Below are 20,813 nucleotides of genomic sequence, written 5' to 3' on the forward strand. Positions count from 1 at the left end.
TTTCCATAATGATGCAATTTTTCAAAAGAAATGACATGACATTTTCGACGAGCTTTTGAAAATAACCATAACAACATTAATATTTAAATATAATTATCATGCTGCAAGTGTTTTTATTTGCCTTTTCATCTTATGTATTTTGCAATGAACAAGAAGACCATGAAATTCATTGCTTTGATGTTCGACAAGAAGCCACTCAAATTGTTCAACAATGTTCAGTGGAGTGTAATGTTTGTTTTAGCACTGATGCATTGTTTTTGTCTATTTTTTAATCCAAAAAATTCAGGCTGGTTTAGGTTTATGTTTTAATGGAACTTATTCAAAATGCAAGCCGCAATGTTCTGATGAGAGCGATAAAAATCAGCATGTGTGCATCATTAACCTAAAAATTGTGTACTGTTTTCATTTTGAAATTTCCAGGAAGATTGCATGAAGAGTTGCATCAGCGTGAAATCTTTTGATTGCTTGAATGATCAGCTTCAATGTATGGATACATGTAATTTTCAAATGAAGAAAAGAATGAAAATGGAAGGTTGTGAACCATATCAAGGCTATTTCCCCGAACAACCAGAGCAGAGTGTTATGTTCGATATAGATTGGAACAAGGGAGTGACAAACATTTAACATTTTCATTTCAAAAAATATATTGTACATTATTATTGCGTTGAAATTTATTTAAATATTTCTTTGAAAAATAAAGCAATAATGCAATATATGACTCTAAAAGGGATAATGATGGAAAAAAAAAAATAAAAAGTTTTGAATTGAAAATACACAACAAAAACACAATTAGAAAATAAAATTAGTTTATTAGAAATGCAAATACAATCAAAAAAATTTCTGCAATGCAAACAACATTTCAGATTACTCTCTATTAGATTTTTGAGCAGCCTCAACAATCAATGTGTACAAAGTCCGTTTGTGCGAGGATTTCTTTTTGCGGTGTGTGTCTTCAGGAGGAGAGCAGCCGTACAGCGAATTGACAGTGCGCTCATCGACAAACAGGGAGTGGACAGAAGCGCAGAGGGTGCAGAGGATTTGAGGGGTGGTGATGCCGAAGATGAGGAGAGGGATAGGCTGCTTGGCAGAGCAGTTTGGATTCTTCGAGCAGATCGCCCGTTGGCAAACCCGACAGATGCGCCGCTTGTTGAACAGCCCAAAGCGCTCTTTGCAGAAGGAACAGCAGTTGACGGAAGAAGGAGGAGGCACCAGAGGAGGAAGCACAGGGCATTTGGGAGTGTATTGCAGGGCAATTTCTGGGAGGAAGATAGAAAATGAATGCGATGCGTTTGTAATAAAAGGAAAAAAAAATGAGAAAAAAATGATAAAATGAAGAAAACAATATTCAAAAGAAAAATTGTACCAAAAGATTACAATTTTGTATTGAAAAAGAAAGAAAGAAAGAAAGAAACACTCTCAATCTCTCTCCTTAAACGCGCATTTCATTCTTCATTCACAAACCAGCCATATTCTTCCTGTCAGAAATATTCCAAAGCAGATCGAACGGAGTCTTGTTGTCCTTCGACGGGATGAGCGGGTGTGCCCCATACGACAGCAGCAGCTCCACAATGCCCATCCGCACCTTCACCTGCCCTTCCCCTCCTTCTCCGCCCGCACTCCCCACACTCAAATGCTTGCTCCCTTTCTCATCATACAGCAAACGCGACTGATTTTGCTCACCTTCGTCTCTCAAATCACTCATTCGAGCAGAACTCAAGCCAAATTTTCTGGACTCACCATCACCTGCCTCGACTTCATCGTCGTATCCTGCCCCTGCTCTGTTGTAAATATCAGCCCCTTCTTGTGCCTCCTCATCAATGCTTCCTCCTTCACCACTGGCTTCTTCGTACTCTTCATCTTCCTCTTCGTATTCTTCGTATTCTTCATACTCCTCCCCTTCTTCTTCTCCGTTCTCTTCTCCTTCTTCCTCATCCTCATCATCTGCCGCATACATCACCACCCTCCCTTCATCTCCTCCTCCTCCTCCTCCATCTCTCCCTCCCCCAGCACTCCCCTTCTGCTCCTCCACCTCCAAGTTCCCCTCATCCTCCTTCGCTGTGAAATACACATTTGATTGAGCTGGGCATCCGTGTGTCGCACACGCACAGTGCAGCGGAGTCCATCCAGCCACATCGATCGCATTCGGATCTGACTGATGGTGCAAAAGCAGAGAAACCAGCCGGAAAATCGGAGTGGGTGTCACTGTGGACGGCACAGACGAGGTGACGCTGGCTGACGTGGAGGCATCTGCAAACACAATCGGTGCAGAGGGAGAGCCGTCTGTCAGAAACCGCTGCCGGCTGCGGTGTTTGCCTTCTCCATATTGCCCATCGTATTTGTCGTCATCTATGCTCCTTCTCCCAAACTTTCCTTGTCTTCTTCCAATGTTCTTGCTTCTTCTCCCTCTCCTTCCTCCTCTCCCCTTCAGCATCTGCTCCTCACCTTGTCTATTCCGCAGCGCCTTCTTCTTCGGCGAATGAGCTGTCTGCCTTCTTCCTTCACTCAGTGTGCAAGACACCGCCAAATGGAGTGGGATCTGCCCCAGCTGGTTTCTGTAGTGCAGCGCAGTGAATGTGTTGCTGCCGAGGCTGTTGAACAGCCGCTCCACAATCTTGAACGAACCAGACCGACAAGCTTCATGCAAGACTGTGTTCCCCTGCTTGTCTGATATGTTGATGCGTGCACCAGCCCCAATCAGGAAGAAGGCCACGTCTGTTGCACAGAAGCGGCAGGCGAGCAGAAGAGGAGTAGCTCCTGTTGCGTCTTCGTTGTCGATGGGAGCACCTGCACTGAACAGCTGTCCGAGAAATGCCTGGGTGATTGGTGATGTCTTCCTTCGTGTGCCTGATGATGACGATGATGAGCCTCCAGATAATCCATCTCTTGTTGCAGCACCAGCACCCGCAGAAGCAATAGAAGAGGAAGAGGCAGAGGGAACAATAGACGCAGAAGAAGAGGAAGGAGTCATCGAATATCCCTCACTGCTCCCATCTCCTTTATCTGCCAGCTTCTCACCAGATTCACCTCCTCCTCCTTCTCCTCCTTCTCCCACTTCCCCGTCTTCTCCATCATGTGCCGTGTGCATCGCACACAGATGAAACAGCGTCAGACCTTTCGCATTGGCCGTATCGACTGCTGCTGAACACACCAGCAGCTGGTTGAAGCACAAGATATATCGCAGCCTAAGCGCCAGGAAGAGCGGTGTTTCTCCGGCTGCATTAGGCACATCGCAGCACGAGGCAACCAGCTCATCGACGGTCTGTGTGAGCTCTTTGAACTCATTCCCTGCAAACGCATGCTCCTCGTCTGCTCCAGACCCTCCCTCCAGCTCTCCTGCTTTGCCGTTCTTCTTCAGCTCTGCCCCAATGATGAAGTTGCTGATCTCTTCCAGCACATTCACAAGGCCATCGATGCTTCCTCTGTGAACAATGTAGTGGAGGATGTTCTGTTTGTGCAGACCGCCTTGTGCTGATAAAAGTGTGGAGAATGACAGGGCTTCTGTGACAATACACGTCTCCGCCACAAAAGTGACACGGGGCTCTTCATTCACATCTGGCTGTGTGTTTGAAGAGGAGCCAGATGAATGAGAAGAATTAGAAGAAGAAGAGGAAGAAGAAGAAGCACCAAAAGCGCTGCCGTCTTCTGTGACCATCTTCATTCGTTTCACTCTGGCGGGGACGAGAATATCCTGATTAGCCATGTGCTTCATGAGATCGCACACAACATCCACATGTCCCTGGGAAGATGCCAAATGCAGCGGGAGAAAACCAGCCAGCCCTTTTTCATTGGCTCCGATTGAAAAAGAAGGAGAAGAGGAAGAAGAAGAGGAAGAAGATACAGCTGCCAATGAAGAAGTGGAAGAGGAAGAGTTGACAGAATGTCCTACTCCTTTCTCGCTGTATGCGCCATAGCCATGCATCCGCTCTGCCCGCCGCTCGTCGTCTTCGAAGGGACTGCGGCCTTCTGATGCAATCTGATAGAGAAGAAGAAGGAGAAGAAGAGGAAGAAGAATTGAAAAAAAAATTTAAAATGAGTAAATAAATCGAATAAAAATAGAAATAATTGTTTGTTTTATTCATAAATAAAGATAAAATTAAGCAAAAAAAATAAAAAGAAGAAGAAAAATACCTCAAATGAAAACGGGACGTGTGGAAAAGCTCCGCATTCAATCAAAGAGAGGCAGAAATAGGAATAGCCGAGGAAAGAGGCGATGTGAAATGGAAGCGGATGGAGTTCATTGAGAATGCGAGAAAGCGAAGGAACAGCAGAAAATGTGGATGAAGTGAAGAGGGGTGAAGGAGAAAGAGAAGAAGAAGAAGAGGAGGAGGAGGAGGAAGAAGAGGAAGTAGTTGGTGTTGTTATATCACTTGTCTGTGTAACATTAGAAGTTTGTTCAATATCACCTCCATCAACAACTGCAAATCCATTCAATTCATTTTCTTTCTCTTTCTCTTCTTCACCAAGTCCTTTGTTCTCCTCCTTCTCCCCTTCTTTCATTTCTTCTTCTTCTTCCTCTTCTTCTTCTCTTTGCCTTCCAATCACTGCCTCTACCACTGTCTTCAAGCCTTCATCATCACTGCACAGAGCCAAAAGATGAATGACTGACAATTCCACACAAAAGAGAGGGGGAAGTGGAGGAAGCCGAAGCTGCGGCTGGTCAAAGGGAGAAAGAGAGGCAGAGGAGGAAGAGAGTGAAGAAGAAGAAGAAGAGGAGGAGGAAGGAGAAAGAGAAGAAGAAGAAGATGATGATGATGAGGAGGAGGAGGAGGAAGACGAAGAAGAAAGCGAACCAGAAGAAGCGTTCAGATTGAGCGACGGGTTAAGCGATGTGGCAGTGGAAGTGATGAAGTGGTCAAAAAGCGAAGGGAGAAACGGGATTTCACTCAGAAGCGGATGGACAGAATAGAAATTCCCCTCAAATGCTTCTGCATTCACTGGCCAGATGTCCTTTGGAGGCAGGTTTTTGAACGGTTTTGTGCCGTCTGCGGATTCGAAGTCGAGTTTTGCTCTCTCATCTGCTTTGTCATCTGTAGTTCGGTGGTCTTTTGAGGGTGAAGAAGAAGAAGATGATGATGATGAAGCAGAAAAACCCGATCCTCTTTTCCCTTCTTCCTTTCTTCCCCTGATGATGCTTGGATGAATTTTCATGAACTGCGGAATCAGCCACAAAAGCGGAGAAGGAACAGCCCACTCGCTCAGCTGCGACGTCCTCAGCGGATGATTGTGCAGGTTGTATGCTTCTCCTCCGGCCTTGTCGAATTTCTCCGATTTCTCCGAGATTTCTTTGGAATCGCTTCTCGAGTCTGCTTTTGGCTGGTGCTTGAACTTGTGCAATGGATGCTCTTTTCCTTCAGTTGCTGTCTGATTATTTTGACATTCGTTTTTCCCTGATTCACCATCACTTGAAGCATCTCCTTTATCTCCGCTTCTAACAGAACCCATTTTATTCTCATTTTTCTCCTTCCTCTTCTCATCTCCTTCATCCACAAAGAACGCATCATACGTCATGTCGCAGTTAGTCTCGTCAATTCCCCTCAAAATCTGCTCGCCATCCGTCTGCAGCGCTCTTATCCAGTCCAAATACGTGCCATCAGAGTTCCCTTCGAATAAAGGATTGAAGTGGAAACCCCGAATCGTTGCTTTGAGGGAGGTGCTGCCGCTGATGTTGCTTCCTGAAGCAGAAACAGATGAAGAAGAGGAAGAAGAGGAAGATGAAATTACAAATGGAAGAGGAGAAGTGAGTCGAAGAGAGGCACCGCATCGGATGATGTCAGCAGCCACGTCAAATTGCCTGGTGAGGAGAGCGAGTGTCAATGGAGAAGGAATAGGAGCAATAGAAGAAGAAGAAGAAGAAGAACCAGAAATAGAAGAAGAATTTGCTGTTAAGCCATTTTCTGCCTGTATTCTCAGCACCCCCACTGAAACGGAGCCATCTGGTCTTATTTCTCTGCCTATGCCATCGGGGTCTGCCCCACTGCTCAGCAAGAGACGAGACACGTCTGCTGCTTTGAAGGACACACTCAGATGGAGAGGACTGCAGCCGTCGGCGTCGCGCTGACTGAGACGGCTGCCGTGCTGGAGGAGGAAAGAGGCAGCGTCGGCAGAAGATTCAAAGAGATTGGAAGAGGAAGAAGAGGAAGAAGAAGAAGAAGATGTTAATGAAGAAGAAGATGATGATGAAATAGAAGAACGGGAAGACAATGATGTGCTGAGTGAGGCAGCTGTCTGAAGGCCGAGCGATGCAAAGTCCAGAGGCTCCTCGTCCGCCATGCCTGGTCTGTTGAAGGAAAGTCCACAAAATGGAGCAAACATAACAGAAATAATACGTTCAAAAAGAATGTCAAAAATCAATTGAATAAAAAAATAAATAAATAAATTAATAAAGTTTCATAAATACAATTAAAAAAATAAAAAGAAGAAGAAGAAGAATTTCTTAAGTGAGATGATCTTTGACGGCTAAGTCGTTGCATACTCAGCTGCACGGAGAGCTTCTGCACTGGGCGCTGTTGGTATAAGAGAAGACAGGCTGTCCAAACCAACACAGACATAATGCAAAGGCAGCCTATTTGAAATAAAAAATTTGCACAAAATGAGCAATTTTAATGTAGTTAGAGAAAAACATTCCGTATCGTTTAAAAAAAAAGAAGAAATGAACTTTTTTATTGTTCAAATAAAACAAATAAACCTTCCTTGGTTGTCTGGAATGTTGACCAATTTTTGGTTCAATGAGATGATAAGGTTGCACATTTCTTTTCTTTTATGTGCTGGACCTGCAAGAGCATGATGAAGGCATGTCCAACCTCTCCTTCCATCTTTTCGTGTGATATCTGCCTTTAATCTCACCAAACACTTCAGTTCTTCAGCAAGACCATATCTAGCAGCTATGTGAATTGGCTGTATCATAGATGAATTTCAAACTTTCAAAAATGTCATAAAAAAAGTAACAAACAGATTCTCCTTCATCATCTGGTTCATCTAAAGAACATCCATAACGAGAGCAAATCTCCAATCCCTGTAAATAAAAGTTAAAATTAACATCATAAAACATAATAATATCATGCAACCTTAAGTACATCAGAATTAGCTGAACCAGAAGCTAAAAAATAATCTGCATTCAAAGTTAATCTCAAAATGCAATGGGCAATTGTTTCTCCGTCAGACACTGATAAAATAACATATGATAAAAACGAATGAATGATTGCACAAAAGCATTTACCGCAAACTTGTCTTCACGGTCATGTCTGCACCAAGTTCTCCAAGAGTCTCAAGCAAATCAAAGCGCATTGCTTCGACACATTCATGAACAAGACACCATCCAAGGTCATCTTGTTGATTAATTTCTTCAATATTTTTTTCTATTATTTCTCGAAATGCTTCTAAACTTCCATCAACAATAATTTTTCTCACAGCAGCGCGCATTTCTGAATTATTGAATCAACAAGGTTATTGATAAAATTGTAGCTATTATAAATCAAATTCAATTTGCGAACAATTCCCAAAAGAATGAGAGAGAACGTTTCTCTCTCCAAAAGAATTTATTATACTTTTAACTACTATAATGGTGAAAGATCATTATTTGAGTTTTGTTATTCTTTATTTGAAGAGAAATTTTGAAAATCTTTTTACTAGAAAATTAGAATGCTCGCAATCTTATATATTTTTGCATCATTAGCGTTGTGCGAAGAAGTTCCAGAAGAGGAAGAAATTCCAGTTGGAGAAGACCTCTCCGTAATTGTGCAAAAAGCAAGAATCCAACATCGTCAAAGCAATGCAGAAGGACCAATGAAGATTCAACTTGAGAGAAAGTTTTATACCGCTCCAGAAATCGTTTTTGAGAATGAAGCGGCAATTATCCAAGGAGCATAAAATAATTTTGGATAATGTTAATATGGCTTTTATGCCTTTAGAGCAAAGTTATATTCTTTTTATTAAACTTGTATTTGCTATTGATACATGAATTTGCTTTTTTTATTTTCATTTATTATTTTCTTAATTGTTATATTTTTTTCATTTGAATCTAATCTCTTTTCAAGCCTTTTTTAGAGCATAGCAAATTTATTTTTAAATTTTTATTGGAAGATATTCATTTTTGAGAAAATAATGAAAAAGTTTAAATGGATACATACTTATTTTTTATCAAAGAAAGATGTAAAATAGATAAAAAAATAATAACTTAAATAACAATCTATTTCTTTTCTTCAGCAGCCTTTGCCTTCATTTTTTGCCTGTAAAGATACAGTGATTCAATACCTTTTGCTAAAACTTTTATATCACTTTGTAAAACTGGTTGTGTTCGTGTCTCAGGTGTTGTGATGATTGGAACAAGTTTTTGTTCAAAATAATCAGCGTTGTATACAACTGAGGGAGAAGAAGGTGTGGCAGAAGAAGTTGCATCATCTCCATCAGGAGGAAGAAGTGCGACAAGTTCATCCTTTACAAAAAATTGATTTATTAAATATGAAAAGTGAAAAATAATCACACCAGTTTCTTATGAACTTCACCTGGCATCCAGTCTTCATAATCAACAACCCCAAAATGAGTCAAATATATCAGCTGAGGATGCAGAACTCCAACACGATCGGCTGCTTTATGCCATGAATCTGGATCAAATTGCGGAGGAGACGTATATAAGAGAATATGCTTAAAGGAGCACAAGAACAGTTTAATGTGAAAAAAAAATTGTTCAGCGAAAGGAATGGAAATGGCAAACTTTTGATTTTCTTCCTCCATCTCGAAAGAATGGATATTCTGCAAAAAAGTTATCACCACAGAACAATCCTCGGCACAACTTTTCTGATTTGCTATCTTCTTCATTTGAAGGCGTCCACAACGTGATAAAAACATGATGAGGAGCGTGCCCCATAGTTTGCTCGACTCGAAGTTCGCAACCCTCGCCTAACGTGAAAGTTTCTGGTGTTGCAGTGATGCTATGAATCTTTTCATTGGGAACGGGCTCAACAATTCCATAATTCTTATTAAAAAATTCTTCTCCATAAACAGCTTTTGCACCTGCAACAAGTGCAGTTGGATCTGCCATGTGGCGAGCCCCTCTTTGGTGACAAACAAAAGTTGCATTTGGAAGAAGTTTCATCAGACTTCCAGAACATCCTGCATGATCAAGATGAATGTGCGTAACCATCAGATACTGCACGTCTTCTGGCTTTAGTTCTGCAGTCTTCAAACCATCCATAATGTATTTCAGACCGCAACTTACGCTATCTTCAATGATTGCAGCCTTTCCAGTTTGCTTTGATATCTGTATGTTTTTATTTTGGTAATTAATTTCAAAATGAATTACACAAACTAAAAAAAGAACAAGGATTAAATGAATTTTGAATGCACACCAAAATATAAGAGCCAACTGCTTCGGGTCCAAACAATTGAGTATCTATCAAATATAAACGATGATAAGCGCTTTCGTCAACCAAAGACATGCTGTCGTTCGTAAATTTTCAGAATGAAAAGATCAAAACAAATTTCATATTGGCATTGATCAAAATACATTGTTGATTTTTGCAATGGAACTATCTTATGGAGAAGTGGGAAAGGGTTTGTTGTAGAATTCATATCTTGCATGCAATGAATTTTTGATGAATTTTGAAAATTGTATTTGCCAGAATTCAAACAAATATTATCACTGATTTTAACATATAACAATGATTATGCCATGAAAACTGCAAAAGACATGGCACCAATATTTGATGTTTGATTAGAATTGAATACCAGATATAATATTAACTGTTACGGTTCTTTCTTTCTTTTTTTTTTTTAAAAAAAAATGGCGAGTAGCGTCATGTTGGGAAAACTGTACCAAAGGTTAAAACAATTTCAAATCAAATTAGAAAAATTGATGAAAATGAAGATTACACATCACCAATCGTCATGTCAGCAATTCCTGTTGTTCAACAAAATGGTTTCTCTTTTTTTTCTGTGTTTGTTGTTTCATTGTATTAATAGTCAATGCAATCGGAAAGGAAATTGATGCATTTTTAAAGTCAAGAACAAGTACTTTGGTTTGACTGAAATGTTAGATTATTTCGAGTTTTTTTATTTATGTAATATATTTTGAACTTTTAGAACAACCAGCTTCAACAGCTTGAAAAAGAGAAAAGGGAGGTATAATTATTCAATTTGCTTCTTTCCTCTTTCCTCTATTATATTTTTTTAATATTTGTTTTATTGCAAACATGCTCTTAATACAGTTTGATCAATCAATTGATCTTCAAGAAAGTCTAGAGACTGAAATTCACAAAGCAGAATCACAAAAGTTATTGCTACAGCTCCGCCAAATGCATGCGTTACATCAACAATCTTCACTCGCACCAATGAATGTGATGCAACCATTGGCATCGCCTATTTCTCCGCTATCTCAAGCATCAAATTCAGCGAAAGGATCATCCATATCATCAAAAATAGGAGATAAGCATTCTCCTAAGAAAACAACTGAAAAACCAAAAAGTCAAATTCAAATGGGGAAAAAAGAAAAAGCTTCTCAATTAGTACACGGAAAAGCGAAAAAAGAAAATAGCACAGCTGCTGTGGAAGAATTTCATGGCCAATTTGGAGAGGAGGAGAAAGAAGAAGAGGAGGAAGATGATATGGATGCTGCGATGTCTCCAGTGTTTGAATTTTCTCATCCAGAAGAAGAAGAGCTTGAAGTAGAGGAAGTAGAGGAAGACGCACATCAAGAAGATGAAGATGGTCAAGTAGAAGAGGCAGAAAATGAAGAAGTGAAAGAGAAAGAAGTGGAAGAAGAGAAAAAGACAATACAAGAAATAACACCTTCCACAGCAAGTGATGATACAACTTCTGGTGTTTCTTCTGGAAAAGGCGCAGATGAGACTCAAGCAGTTGCTGAAGTTGTTGAAACAAAACATTCCAAACTAGAAATTATTGAGGGAGAAGAAAAAGAAGAACCGGAAGAGTGAATTTTTTTTTTTGAATTTTTATTTTCTTGTTTTATAAATCGATTATTTCGAAAAATCGGGGAAAAAAATAAAGTTGAGCCTACATTTCAATCATGCATTTTGAAAAGTTATTTTTAATATCAAATAGACTTCGCATGAATATCTGACTGTTTTTTAAAGAAATCAAACACAAATTTTAATGCGGAAGAATGAGAGGAAATTATTTTGAAATTGAAGAATAAATAAATTGAACAACGCTTTTGACTCTTCTTCTCTTATCGTTTCAACCATTTTATCATTCAATAACTTGAAGGGTTATTTATAAACTCTGTTTTTTCTCTTCATAACCACTACGTAATTTTTTTTCTCTCTCTCCAAACTCGTCTTGCAATTTGAATGCAAAAAAGATTTCAGGTTGAAAAAAGTCAAGATTTATAAATCACAATATCTTTTCTCCTCCCTCAATATTCGAAATGGAATCAAGTAATTAGAAAAAATGCAAGATTATCATTTGATTTCCGCTTCTTTTCAGTCAATCTCTTCCTCATTTAAAAGATTTCATAAATCACAAATTTGATGATTCCATCTTCTTCAGCTGCACCTTAAATTGCACCCATCAAAAATGGTTCTTTCCCTCAATTTTCTGCTGCTTTTTCTTCAAAAAATAACTGCATTTGAATATCTTGGCTGACAGCTTATGAACCGATCCTCCAAAAATTATTCTTCCAAATCCGCTTGAAAATTTGTTCCAACATAAAGGCAATTCATCCATTCTATCAATATTCCTTCAATTTTTGCTCGCTGAGAACGAACGAGAAGACGAAGGAAATGAATTAATAATGTGGAAGAAATTCGATGAAATAACAGTTGAAAATCCTTACTTTCCCTTTTCCACTTTATACTTCTATATCTCCGTATTCAACGAAGTACTAAGTTCTTTTGAAGCATTTGGAAGTCATGTGGATTCTTTATCTTAATGAAGATGTAGAAGAGGAACTTCTGACTGAATTTCTTATTCTTTCCATAAAGTGGAAAATTACTGCGATGGAAGAATTTGAAAGATGAAGAAAAAGAAGAAGACGAAAAACACGAAAAAGAAGAAGTCATTTAATAAAGAGGAAGAGGAGGAGAAGGAGAAGAAGAAAGAGGAGAAGAGGAGGAGGAGGAGAAAATAAAAGAGAAGGAGAAAAAGATGAAAACATGGAAATTTCATCATCATCAGCATCATCATCAACTTCATCATTTTCTTCTTCTTCCTCTTCTTCTTCTTCTCTTTCTCTTCCCCTCTCTCTCCACTCCCTCATCCCATTTCGCAGTTTTCTCTCTGTCTCTTTGTTTCTCATTTATCATTCACAGATGACTGTTGTTGATAGAGCAAAAGAGCTGATCATTGCTGTGATACAGGCACAGTACAGGAGAGAGAGGAGAAAAGAGAGAAAGGAGGAGGCAGCTGAGATGTGAGGTCAAGTGGAAGGTGGGGTGTTGGGAGAGAAGGATAAGGATAAATGAATGGAGAGTGTTTTGGTGAATTGGAAGAGGAAAAGAAGAAAAGAAAGAAGAAGAAATTGAAGTGATGGAAGAAGGAGAAAAAACGGAAGAAGAAGCAGAAGAAAGAGGAAGGATGAGGAGGAGGAGGAGGAGAAGAAGAAGAAGAAAAAAAAGAAAGAGAAAAAAGAAAAAGGAGGAGGAAGAGGAGAAGAAGAAGAAGAAGAAGAAGAAGAAGAAGAAGGAGAAAAAAGGAGAAGAAGAAAAAGAAAAAGAAGAAGAAGAAGAATAAGAATAAGAAGAAGAAGAAGGAGAAAAAAGGAGAAGAAGAAGGAGGAGAAGTAGAAAAAGGATTAGAAGAAAAAATAAAAAAAGAATAAGTAATTGAAAGAAGAAGATAAAGAAAATAACAAAAAAAAGCAAATAAAAAAATAAAAAGAGAAAAAAAAAAATAGAAATAAAAATAAGAAAAATAGAAAAAAAATAGGAGAAATAAATGAAAAAGATGGAAATAATGGAAAAGAAGAAAAAGAAAAAAGAAAAACTACAGCACTGGGTTTTTCCAGGCGGTCACCCATCCAAGTACTAACCCAGCGTTGGCCGCTTAACTTCGGAGGTCTGAAGGGATCCGGTGCGTATGACCAACTATGGCCGTAGCTCGCACATCCTTCCTCAAACTTCCCTTTTATAATCTTCCCCATCTATCCTTCTTTTTCTTTTCTTTTCTTTTTTTCTTCCAATTCTTTTCCCATCATCAAAATAACTTTCCCAATCGTATTCTTCTTCTTCTTTTCTTCTTTCCCTTATTCCTCTATTCTCTCACCCTCTCTCACTTTCAAAATACATTCACTTGTTTTATCATTCATTCATTCACTCACTCACTCACTCACTCACTCACTCACTCACTCACTCACTCACTCACTCACTCACTCACTCACTCACTCACTCTTTTGCTCTATTATTTATTTTCTTGTTCAACCAATAATTCACCTTTTCTTTCAACCATTTAATTACACAATCATTCAATCCTTAATGAACAGTTTTCTCTTTTTCCTTCTCTAACTCTTTTTCTTTTTCACTTCCACTTCCACTTCCACTTTCACTTTCACTTTCACTTTCACTTTCACTTTCACTTCCACTTCCACTTCCACTTTCACTTTCACTTTCACTTTCACTTTCACTTTCACTTTCACTTTCACTTTCACTTTCACTTTCACTTTCACTTTCACTTTCACTTTCACTTTCACTTTCACTTTTGAAATCGCTTCGCATCATTGTAATTTCCATTCTATTCCATTTGATTGTGTGTTGGATGATTTCTTATTTTCTTTTTTTATTCATTCATTCAATTAATCATTTCTTCATCACTTTATTCATCTATCCATTTGCACTCTCTTTTCTCTTTTCCCCTCATTTTCTTTTTCTCTCTTTTTGTATTCTTAACATGTTGTTTTGATTCATCTTGTATATTTCTCATTAAGAAATTGATTTGAGATGGGTAATAGAAGGGAAGGTGGGGAATGATAATTAAAGAAAATATTATCTTATAATGAATGCACGATAGAAATCGAAGAGAAAGCGGAAAAGTGAAAAGGAGAATTAAAAAGAGGAGATGAATGAATAAGTGAAGAGAAGAGAAGAGAAGGTGTGAAAAGAAAATAGAAGAGGTTAAATGAATGAAAAGAAGATAAAGAAGTAGATAAAAGAATAAAGAGAGAAAAAGAAATAAAAATAAAGATAAGAAAAAGAAAAAAGAGAGAAAATAATGAAAAAGATGAAAAAGAAAAGCTACAGCACTGGGTTTTTCCAGGCGGTCACCCATCCAAGTACTAACCCAGCGTTGGCCGCTTAACTTCGGAGGTCTGAAGGGATCCGGTGCGTATGACCAACTATGGCCGTAGCTCGCACATCCTTCCTCAAACTTCCCTTTTATAATCTTCCCCATCTATCCTTCTTTTTCTTTTCTTTTCTTTTTTTCTTCCAATTCTTTTCCCATCATCAAAATAACTTTCCCAATCGTATTCTTCTTCTTCTTTTCTTCTTTCCCTTATTCCTCTATTCTCTCACCCTCTCTCACTTTCAAAATACATTCACTTGTTTTATCATTCATTCATTCACTCACTCACTCACTCACTCACTCACTCACTCACTCACTCACTCACTCACTCACTCACTCACTCACTCACTCACTCACTCACTCACTCACTCACTCACTCACTCTTTTGCTCTATTATTTATTTTCTTGTTCAACCAATAATTCACCTTTTCTTTCAACCATTTAATTACACAATCATTCAATCCTTAATGAACAGTTTTCTCTTTTTCCTTCTCTAACTCTTTTTCTTTTTCACTTCCACTTCCACTTCCACTTTCACTTTCACTTTCACTTTCACTTTCACTTTCACTTCCACTTCCACTTCCACTTTCACTTTCACTTTCACTTTCACTTTCACTTTCACTTTCACTTTCACTTTCACTTTCACTTTCACTTTCACTTTCACTTTCACTTTCACTTTCACTTTCACTTTTGAAATCGCTTCGCATCATTGTAATTTCCATTCTATTCCATTTGATTGTGTGTTGGATGATTTCTTATTTTCTTTTTTTATTCATTCATTCAATTAATCATTTCTTCATCACTTTATTCATCTATCCATTTGCACTCTCTTTTCTCTTTTCCCCTCATTTTCTTTTTCTCTCTTTTTGTATTCTTAACATGTTGTTTTGATTCATCTTGTATATTTCTCATTAAGAAATTGATTTGAGATGGGTAATAGAAGGGAAGGTGGGGAATGATAATTAAAGAAAATATTATCTTATAATGAATGCACGATAGAAATCGAAGAGAAAGCGGAAAAGTGAAAAGGAGAATTAAAAAGAGGAGATGAATGAATAAGTGAAGAGAAGAGAAGAGAAGGTGTGAAAAGAAAATAGAAGAGGTTAAATGAATGAAAAGAAGATAAAGAAGTAGATAAAAGAATAAAGAGAGAAAAAGAAATAAAAATAAAGATAAGAAAAAAGAAAAAGAGAGAAAATAATGAAAAAGATGAAAAAGAAAAGCTACAGCACTGGGTTTTTCCAGGCGGTCACCCATCCAAGTACTAACCCAGCGTTGGCCGCTTAACTTCGGAGGTCTGAAGGGATCCGGTGCGTATGACCAACTATGGCCGTAGCTCGCACATCCTTCCTCAAACTTCCCTTTTATAATCTTCCCCATCTATCCTTCTTTTTCTTTTCTTTTCTTTTTTTCTTCCAATTCTTTTCCCATCATCAAAATAACTTTCCCAATCGTATTCTTCTTCTTCTTTTCTTCTTTCCCTTATTCCTCTATTCTCTCACCCTCTCTCACTTTCAAAATACATTCACTTGTTTTATCATTCATTCATTCATTCACTCACTCACTCACTCACTCACTCACTCACTCACTCACTCACTCACTCACTCACTCACTCACTCACTCACTCTTTTGCTCTATTATTTATTTTCTTGTTCAACCAATAATTCACCTTTTCTTTCAACCATTTAATTACACAATCATTCAATCCTTAATGAACAGTTTTCTCTTTTTCCTTCTCTAACTCTTTTTCTTTTTCACTTCCACTTCCACTTCCACTTTCACTTTCACTTTCACTTTCACTTTCACTTTCACTTCCACTTCCACTTCCACTTTCACTTTCACTTTCACTTTCACTTTCACTTTCACTTTCACTTTCACTTTCACTTTCACTTTCACTTTCACTTTCACTTTCACTTTCACTTTTGAAATCGCTTCGCATCATTGTAATTTCCATTCTATTCCATTTGATTGTGTGTTGGATGATTTCTTATTTTCTTTTTTATTCATTCATTCAATTAATCATTTCTTCATCACTTTATTCATCTATCCATTTGCACTCTCTTTTCTCTTTTCCCTCATTTTCTTTTTTCTCTCTTTTTGTATTCTTAACATGTTGTTTTGATTCATCTTGTATATTTCTCATTAAGAAATTGATTTGAGATGGGTAATAGAAGGGAAGGTGGGGAATGATAATTAAAGAAAATATTATCTTATAATGAATGCACGATAGAAATCGAAGAGAAAGCGGAAAAGTGAAAAGGAGAATTAAAAAGAGGAGATGAATGAATAAGTGAAGAGAAGAGAAGAGAAGGTGTGAAAAGAAAATAGAAGAGGTTAAATGAATGAAAAGAAGATAAAGAAGTAGATAAAAGAATAAAGAGAGAAAAAGAAATAAAAATAAAGATAAGAAAAAAGAAAAAAGAGAGAAAATAATGAAAAAGATGAAAAAAGAAAAAGCTACAGCACTGGGTTTTTCCAGGCGGTCACCCATCCAAGTACTAACCCAGCGTTGGCCGCTTAACTTCGGAGGTCTGAAGGGATCCGGTGCGTATGACCAACTATGGCCGTAGCTCGCACATCCTTCCTCAAACTTCCCTTTTATAATCTTCCCCATCTATCCTTCTTTTTCTTTTCTTTTCTTTTTTTCTTCCAATTCTTTTCCCATCATCAAAATAACTTTCCCAATCGTATTCTTCTTCTTCTTTTCTTCTTTCCCTTATTCCTCTATTCTCTCACCCTCTCTCACTTTCAAAATACATTCACTTGTTTTATCATTCATTCATTCATTCACTCACTCACTCACTCACTCACTCACTCACTCACTCACTCACTCACTCACTCACTCACTCACTCACTCACTCACTCTTTTGCTCTATTATTTATTTTCTTGTTCAACCAATAATTCACCTTTTCTTTCAACCATTTAATTACACAATCATTCAATCCTTAATGAACAGTTTTCTCTTTTTCCTTCTCTAACTCTTTTTCTTTTTCACTTCCACTTCCACTTCCACTTTCACTTTCACTTTCACTTTCACTTTCACTTTCACTTTCACTTTCACTTTCACTTTCACTTTCACTTTCACTTTTGAAATCGCTTCGCATCATTGTAATTTCCATTCTATTCCATTTGATTGTGTGTTGGATGATTTCTTATTTTCTTTTTTTATTCATTCATTCAATTAATCATTTCTTCATCACTTTATTCATCTATCCATTTGCACTCTCTTTTCTCTTTTCCCCTCATTTTCTTTTTCTCTCTTTTTGTATTCTTAACATGTTGTTTTGATTCATCTTGTATATTTCTCATTAAGAAATTGATTTGAGATGGGTAATAGAAGGGAAGGTGGGGAATGATAATTAAAGAAAATATTATCTTATAATGAATGCACGATAGAAATCGAAGAGAAAGCGGAAAAGTGAAAAGGAGAATTAAAAAGAGGAGATGAATGAATAAGTGAAGAGAAGAGAAGAGAAGGTGTGAAAAGAAAATAGAAGAGGTTAAATGAATGAAAAGAAGATAAAGAAGTAGATAAAAGAATAAAGAGAGAAAAAGAAATAAAAATAAAGATAAGAAAAAAGAAAAAAGAGAGAAAATAATGAAAAAGATGAAAAAAGAAAAGCTACAGCACTGGGTTTTTCCAGGCGGTCACCCATCCAAGTACTAACCCAGCGTTGGCCGCTTAACTTCGGAGGTCTGAAGGGATCCGGTGCGTATGACCAACTATGGCCGTAGCTCGCACATCCTTCCTCAAACTTCCCTTTTATAATCTTCCCCATCTATCCTTCTTTTTCTTTTCTTTTCTTTTTTTCTTCCAATTCTTTTCCCATCATCAAAATAACTTTCCCAATCGTATTCTTCTTCTTCTTTTCTTCTTTCCCTTATTCCTCTATTCTCTCACCCTCTCTCACTTTCAAAATACATTCACTTGTTTTATCATTCATTCATTCACTCACTCACTCACTCACTCACTCACTCACTCACTCACTCACTCACTCACTCACTCACTCACTCACTCACTCACTCACTCACTCACTCTTTTGCTCTATTATTTATTTTCTTGTTCAACCAATAATTCACCTTTTCTTTCAACCATTTAATTACACAATCATTCAATCCTTAATGAACAGTTTTCTCTTTTTCCTTCTCTAACTCTTTTTCTTTTTCACTTCCACTTCCACTTCCACTTTCACTTTCACTTTCACTTTCACTTTCACTTTCACTTTCACTTTCACTTTCACTTTCACTTTCACTTTCACTTTTGAAATCGCTTCGCATCATTGTAATTTCCATTCTATTCCATTTGATTGTGTGTTGGATGATTTCTTATTTTCTTTTTTTATTCATTCATTCAATTAATCATTTCTTCATCACTTTATTCATCTATCCATTTGCACTCTCTTTTCTCTTTTCCCCTCATTTTCTTTTTCTCTCTTTTTGTATTCTTAACATGTTGTTTTGATTCATCTTGTATATTTCTCATTAAGAAATTGATTTGAGATGGGTAATAGAAGGGAAGGTGGGGAATGATAATTAAAGAAAATATTATCTTATAATGAATGCACGATAGAAATCGAAGAGAAAGCGGAAAAGTGAAAAGGAGAATTAAAAAGAGGAGATGAATGAATAAGTGAAGAGAAGAGAAGAGAAGGTGTGAAAAGAAAATAGAAGAGGTTAAATGAATGAAAAGAAGATAAAGAAGTAGATAAAAGAATAAAGAGAGAAAAAGAAATAAAAATAAAGATAAGAAAAAAGAAAAAAGAGAGAAAATAATGAAAAAGATGAAAAAAGAAAAGCTACAGCACTGGGTTTTTCCAGGCGGTCACCCATCCAAGTACTAACCCAGCGTTGGCCGCTTAACTTCGGAGGTCTGAAGGGATCCGGTGCGTATGACCAACTATGGCCGTAGCTCGCACATCCTTCCTCAAACTTCCCTTTTATAATCTTCCCCATCTATCCTTCTTTTTCTTTTCTTTTCTTTTTTTCTTCCAATTCTTTTCCCATCATCAAAATAACTTTCCCAATCGTATTCTTCTTCTTCTTTTCTTCTTTCCCTTATTCCTCTATTCTCTCACCCTCTCTCACTTTCAAAATACATTCACTTGTTTTATCATTCATTCATTCACTCACTCACTCACTCACTCACTCACTCACTCACTCACTCACTCACTCACTCACTCACTCACTCACTCACTCTTTTGCTCTATTATTTATTTTCTTGTTCAACCAATAATTCACCTTTTCTTTCAACCATTTAATTACACAATCATTCAATCCTTAATGAACAGTTTTCTCTTTTTCCTTCTCTAACTCTTTTTCTTTTTCACTTCCACTTCCACTTCCACTTTCACTTTCACTTTCACTTTCACTTTCACTTTCACTTCCACTTCCACTTCCACTTTCACTTTCACTTTCACTTTCACTTTCACTTTCACTTTCACTTTCACTTTCACTTTCACTTTCACTTTCACTTTCACTTTCACTTTCACTTTCACTTTCACTTTTGAAATCGCTTCGCATCATTGTAATTTCCATTCTATTCCATTTGATTGTGTGTTGGATGATTTCTTATTTTCTTTTTTTATTCATTCATTCAATTAATCATTTCTTCATCACTTTATTCATCTATCCATTTGCACTCTCTTTTCTCTTTTCCCCTCATTTTCTTTTTCTCTCTTTTTGTATTCTTAACATGTTGTTTTGATTCATCTTGTATATTTCTCATTAAGAAATTGATTTGAGATGGGTAATAGAAGGGAAGGTGGGGAATGATAATTAAAGAAAATATTATCTTATAATGAATGCACGATAGAAATCGAAGAGAAAGCGGAAAAGTGAAAAGGAGAATTAAAAAGAGGAGATGAATGAATAAGTGAAGAGAAGAGAAGAGAAGGTGTGAAAAGAAAATAGAAGAGGTTAAATGAATGAAAAGAAGATAAAGAAGTAGATAAAAGAATAAAGAGAGAAAAAGAAATAAAAATAAAGATAAGAAAAAAGAAAAAAAGAGAGAAAATAATGAAAAAGATGAAAAAAGAAAAGCTACAGCACTGGGTTTTTCCAGGCGGTCACCCATCCAAGTACTAACCCAGCGTTGGCCGCTTAACTTCGGAGGTCTGAAGGGATCCGGTGCGTATGACCAACTATGGCCGTAGCTCGCACATCCTTCCTCAAACTTCCCTTTTATAATCTTCCCCATCTATCCTTCTTTTTCTTTTCTTTTCTTTTTTTCTTCCAATTCTTTTCCCATCATCAAAATAACTTTCCCAATCGTATTCTTCTTCTTCTTTTCTTCTTTCCCTTATTCCTCTATTCTCTCACCCTCTCTCACTTTCAAAATACATTCACTTGTTTTATCATTCATTCATTCACTCACTCACTCACTCACTCACTCACTCACTCACTCACTCACTCACTCACTCACTCACTCACTCACTCACTCTTTTGCTCTATTATTTATTTTCTTGTTCAACCAATAATTCACCTTTTCTTTCAACCATTTAATTACACAATCATTCAATCCTTAATGAACAGTTTTCTCTTTTTCCTTCTCTAACTCTTTTTTCTTTTTCACTTCCACTTCCAC

General features: G+C 37.2%; 4 protein-coding genes across 4 annotated transcripts; 2 read left to right on the forward strand and 2 right to left on the reverse strand.

Moving 5' to 3' along the window:
- The first annotated feature begins 7 nt into the window (after nucleotides 1-7).
- MONOS_7469 (uncharacterized protein) lies at nucleotides 8-758 on the forward strand. Its single transcript, XM_067877796.1, has 3 exons — nucleotides 8-230; nucleotides 287-367; nucleotides 421-758. Exons 1-3 carry the CDS (start codon nucleotides 99-101, stop codon nucleotides 622-624), a joined length of 417 nt encoding a protein of 138 aa, XP_067725342.1. The 5' UTR covers nucleotides 8-98; the 3' UTR covers nucleotides 625-758.
- On the reverse strand, nucleotides 657-7,419 carry MONOS_7468 (uncharacterized protein; the record flags this gene model as incomplete). The annotated part of the gene is made up of 8 exons (XM_067877795.1): nucleotides 657-1,256; nucleotides 1,462-3,973; nucleotides 4,129-6,277; nucleotides 6,473-6,562; nucleotides 6,686-6,894; nucleotides 6,950-7,012; nucleotides 7,065-7,162; nucleotides 7,224-7,419. 8 exons carry the CDS (start codon nucleotides 7,417-7,419, stop codon nucleotides 865-867), a joined length of 5,709 nt encoding a protein of 1,902 aa, XP_067725343.1. The 3' UTR covers nucleotides 657-864.
- A 692-nt stretch (nucleotides 7,420-8,111) lies between these two features.
- MONOS_7467 (putative beta-lactamase domain-containing protein) lies at nucleotides 8,112-9,485 on the reverse strand. The gene is made up of 4 exons (XM_067877794.1): nucleotides 9,345-9,485; nucleotides 8,711-9,256; nucleotides 8,482-8,640; nucleotides 8,112-8,431 (listed from the first exon to the last, which is right to left on the reverse strand). The coding sequence occupies exons 1-4, from the start codon at nucleotides 9,432-9,434 to the stop codon at nucleotides 8,186-8,188; spliced, it is 1,041 nt and encodes a 346-aa protein (XP_067725344.1). The 5' UTR covers nucleotides 9,435-9,485; the 3' UTR covers nucleotides 8,112-8,185.
- A 3-nt stretch (nucleotides 9,486-9,488) lies between these two features.
- MONOS_7466 (uncharacterized protein) lies at nucleotides 9,489-11,069 on the forward strand. Its single transcript, XM_067877793.1, has 6 exons — nucleotides 9,489-9,549; nucleotides 9,618-9,703; nucleotides 9,790-9,913; nucleotides 9,958-10,013; nucleotides 10,078-10,116; nucleotides 10,203-11,069. The coding sequence occupies exons 1-6, from the start codon at nucleotides 9,519-9,521 to the stop codon at nucleotides 10,926-10,928; spliced, it is 1,062 nt and encodes a 353-aa protein (XP_067725345.1). The 5' UTR covers nucleotides 9,489-9,518; the 3' UTR covers nucleotides 10,929-11,069.
- The last annotated feature ends 9,744 nt before the right edge of the window (nucleotides 11,070-20,813 follow it).

The sequence above is a fragment of the Monocercomonoides exilis genome, assembly GCF_001643675.1.
Source record: "Monocercomonoides exilis strain PA203 chromosome Unknown scaffold29-1213020, whole genome shotgun sequence".
NCBI classification, from domain to species: domain Eukaryota; phylum Preaxostyla; order Oxymonadida; family Polymastigidae; genus Monocercomonoides; species Monocercomonoides exilis.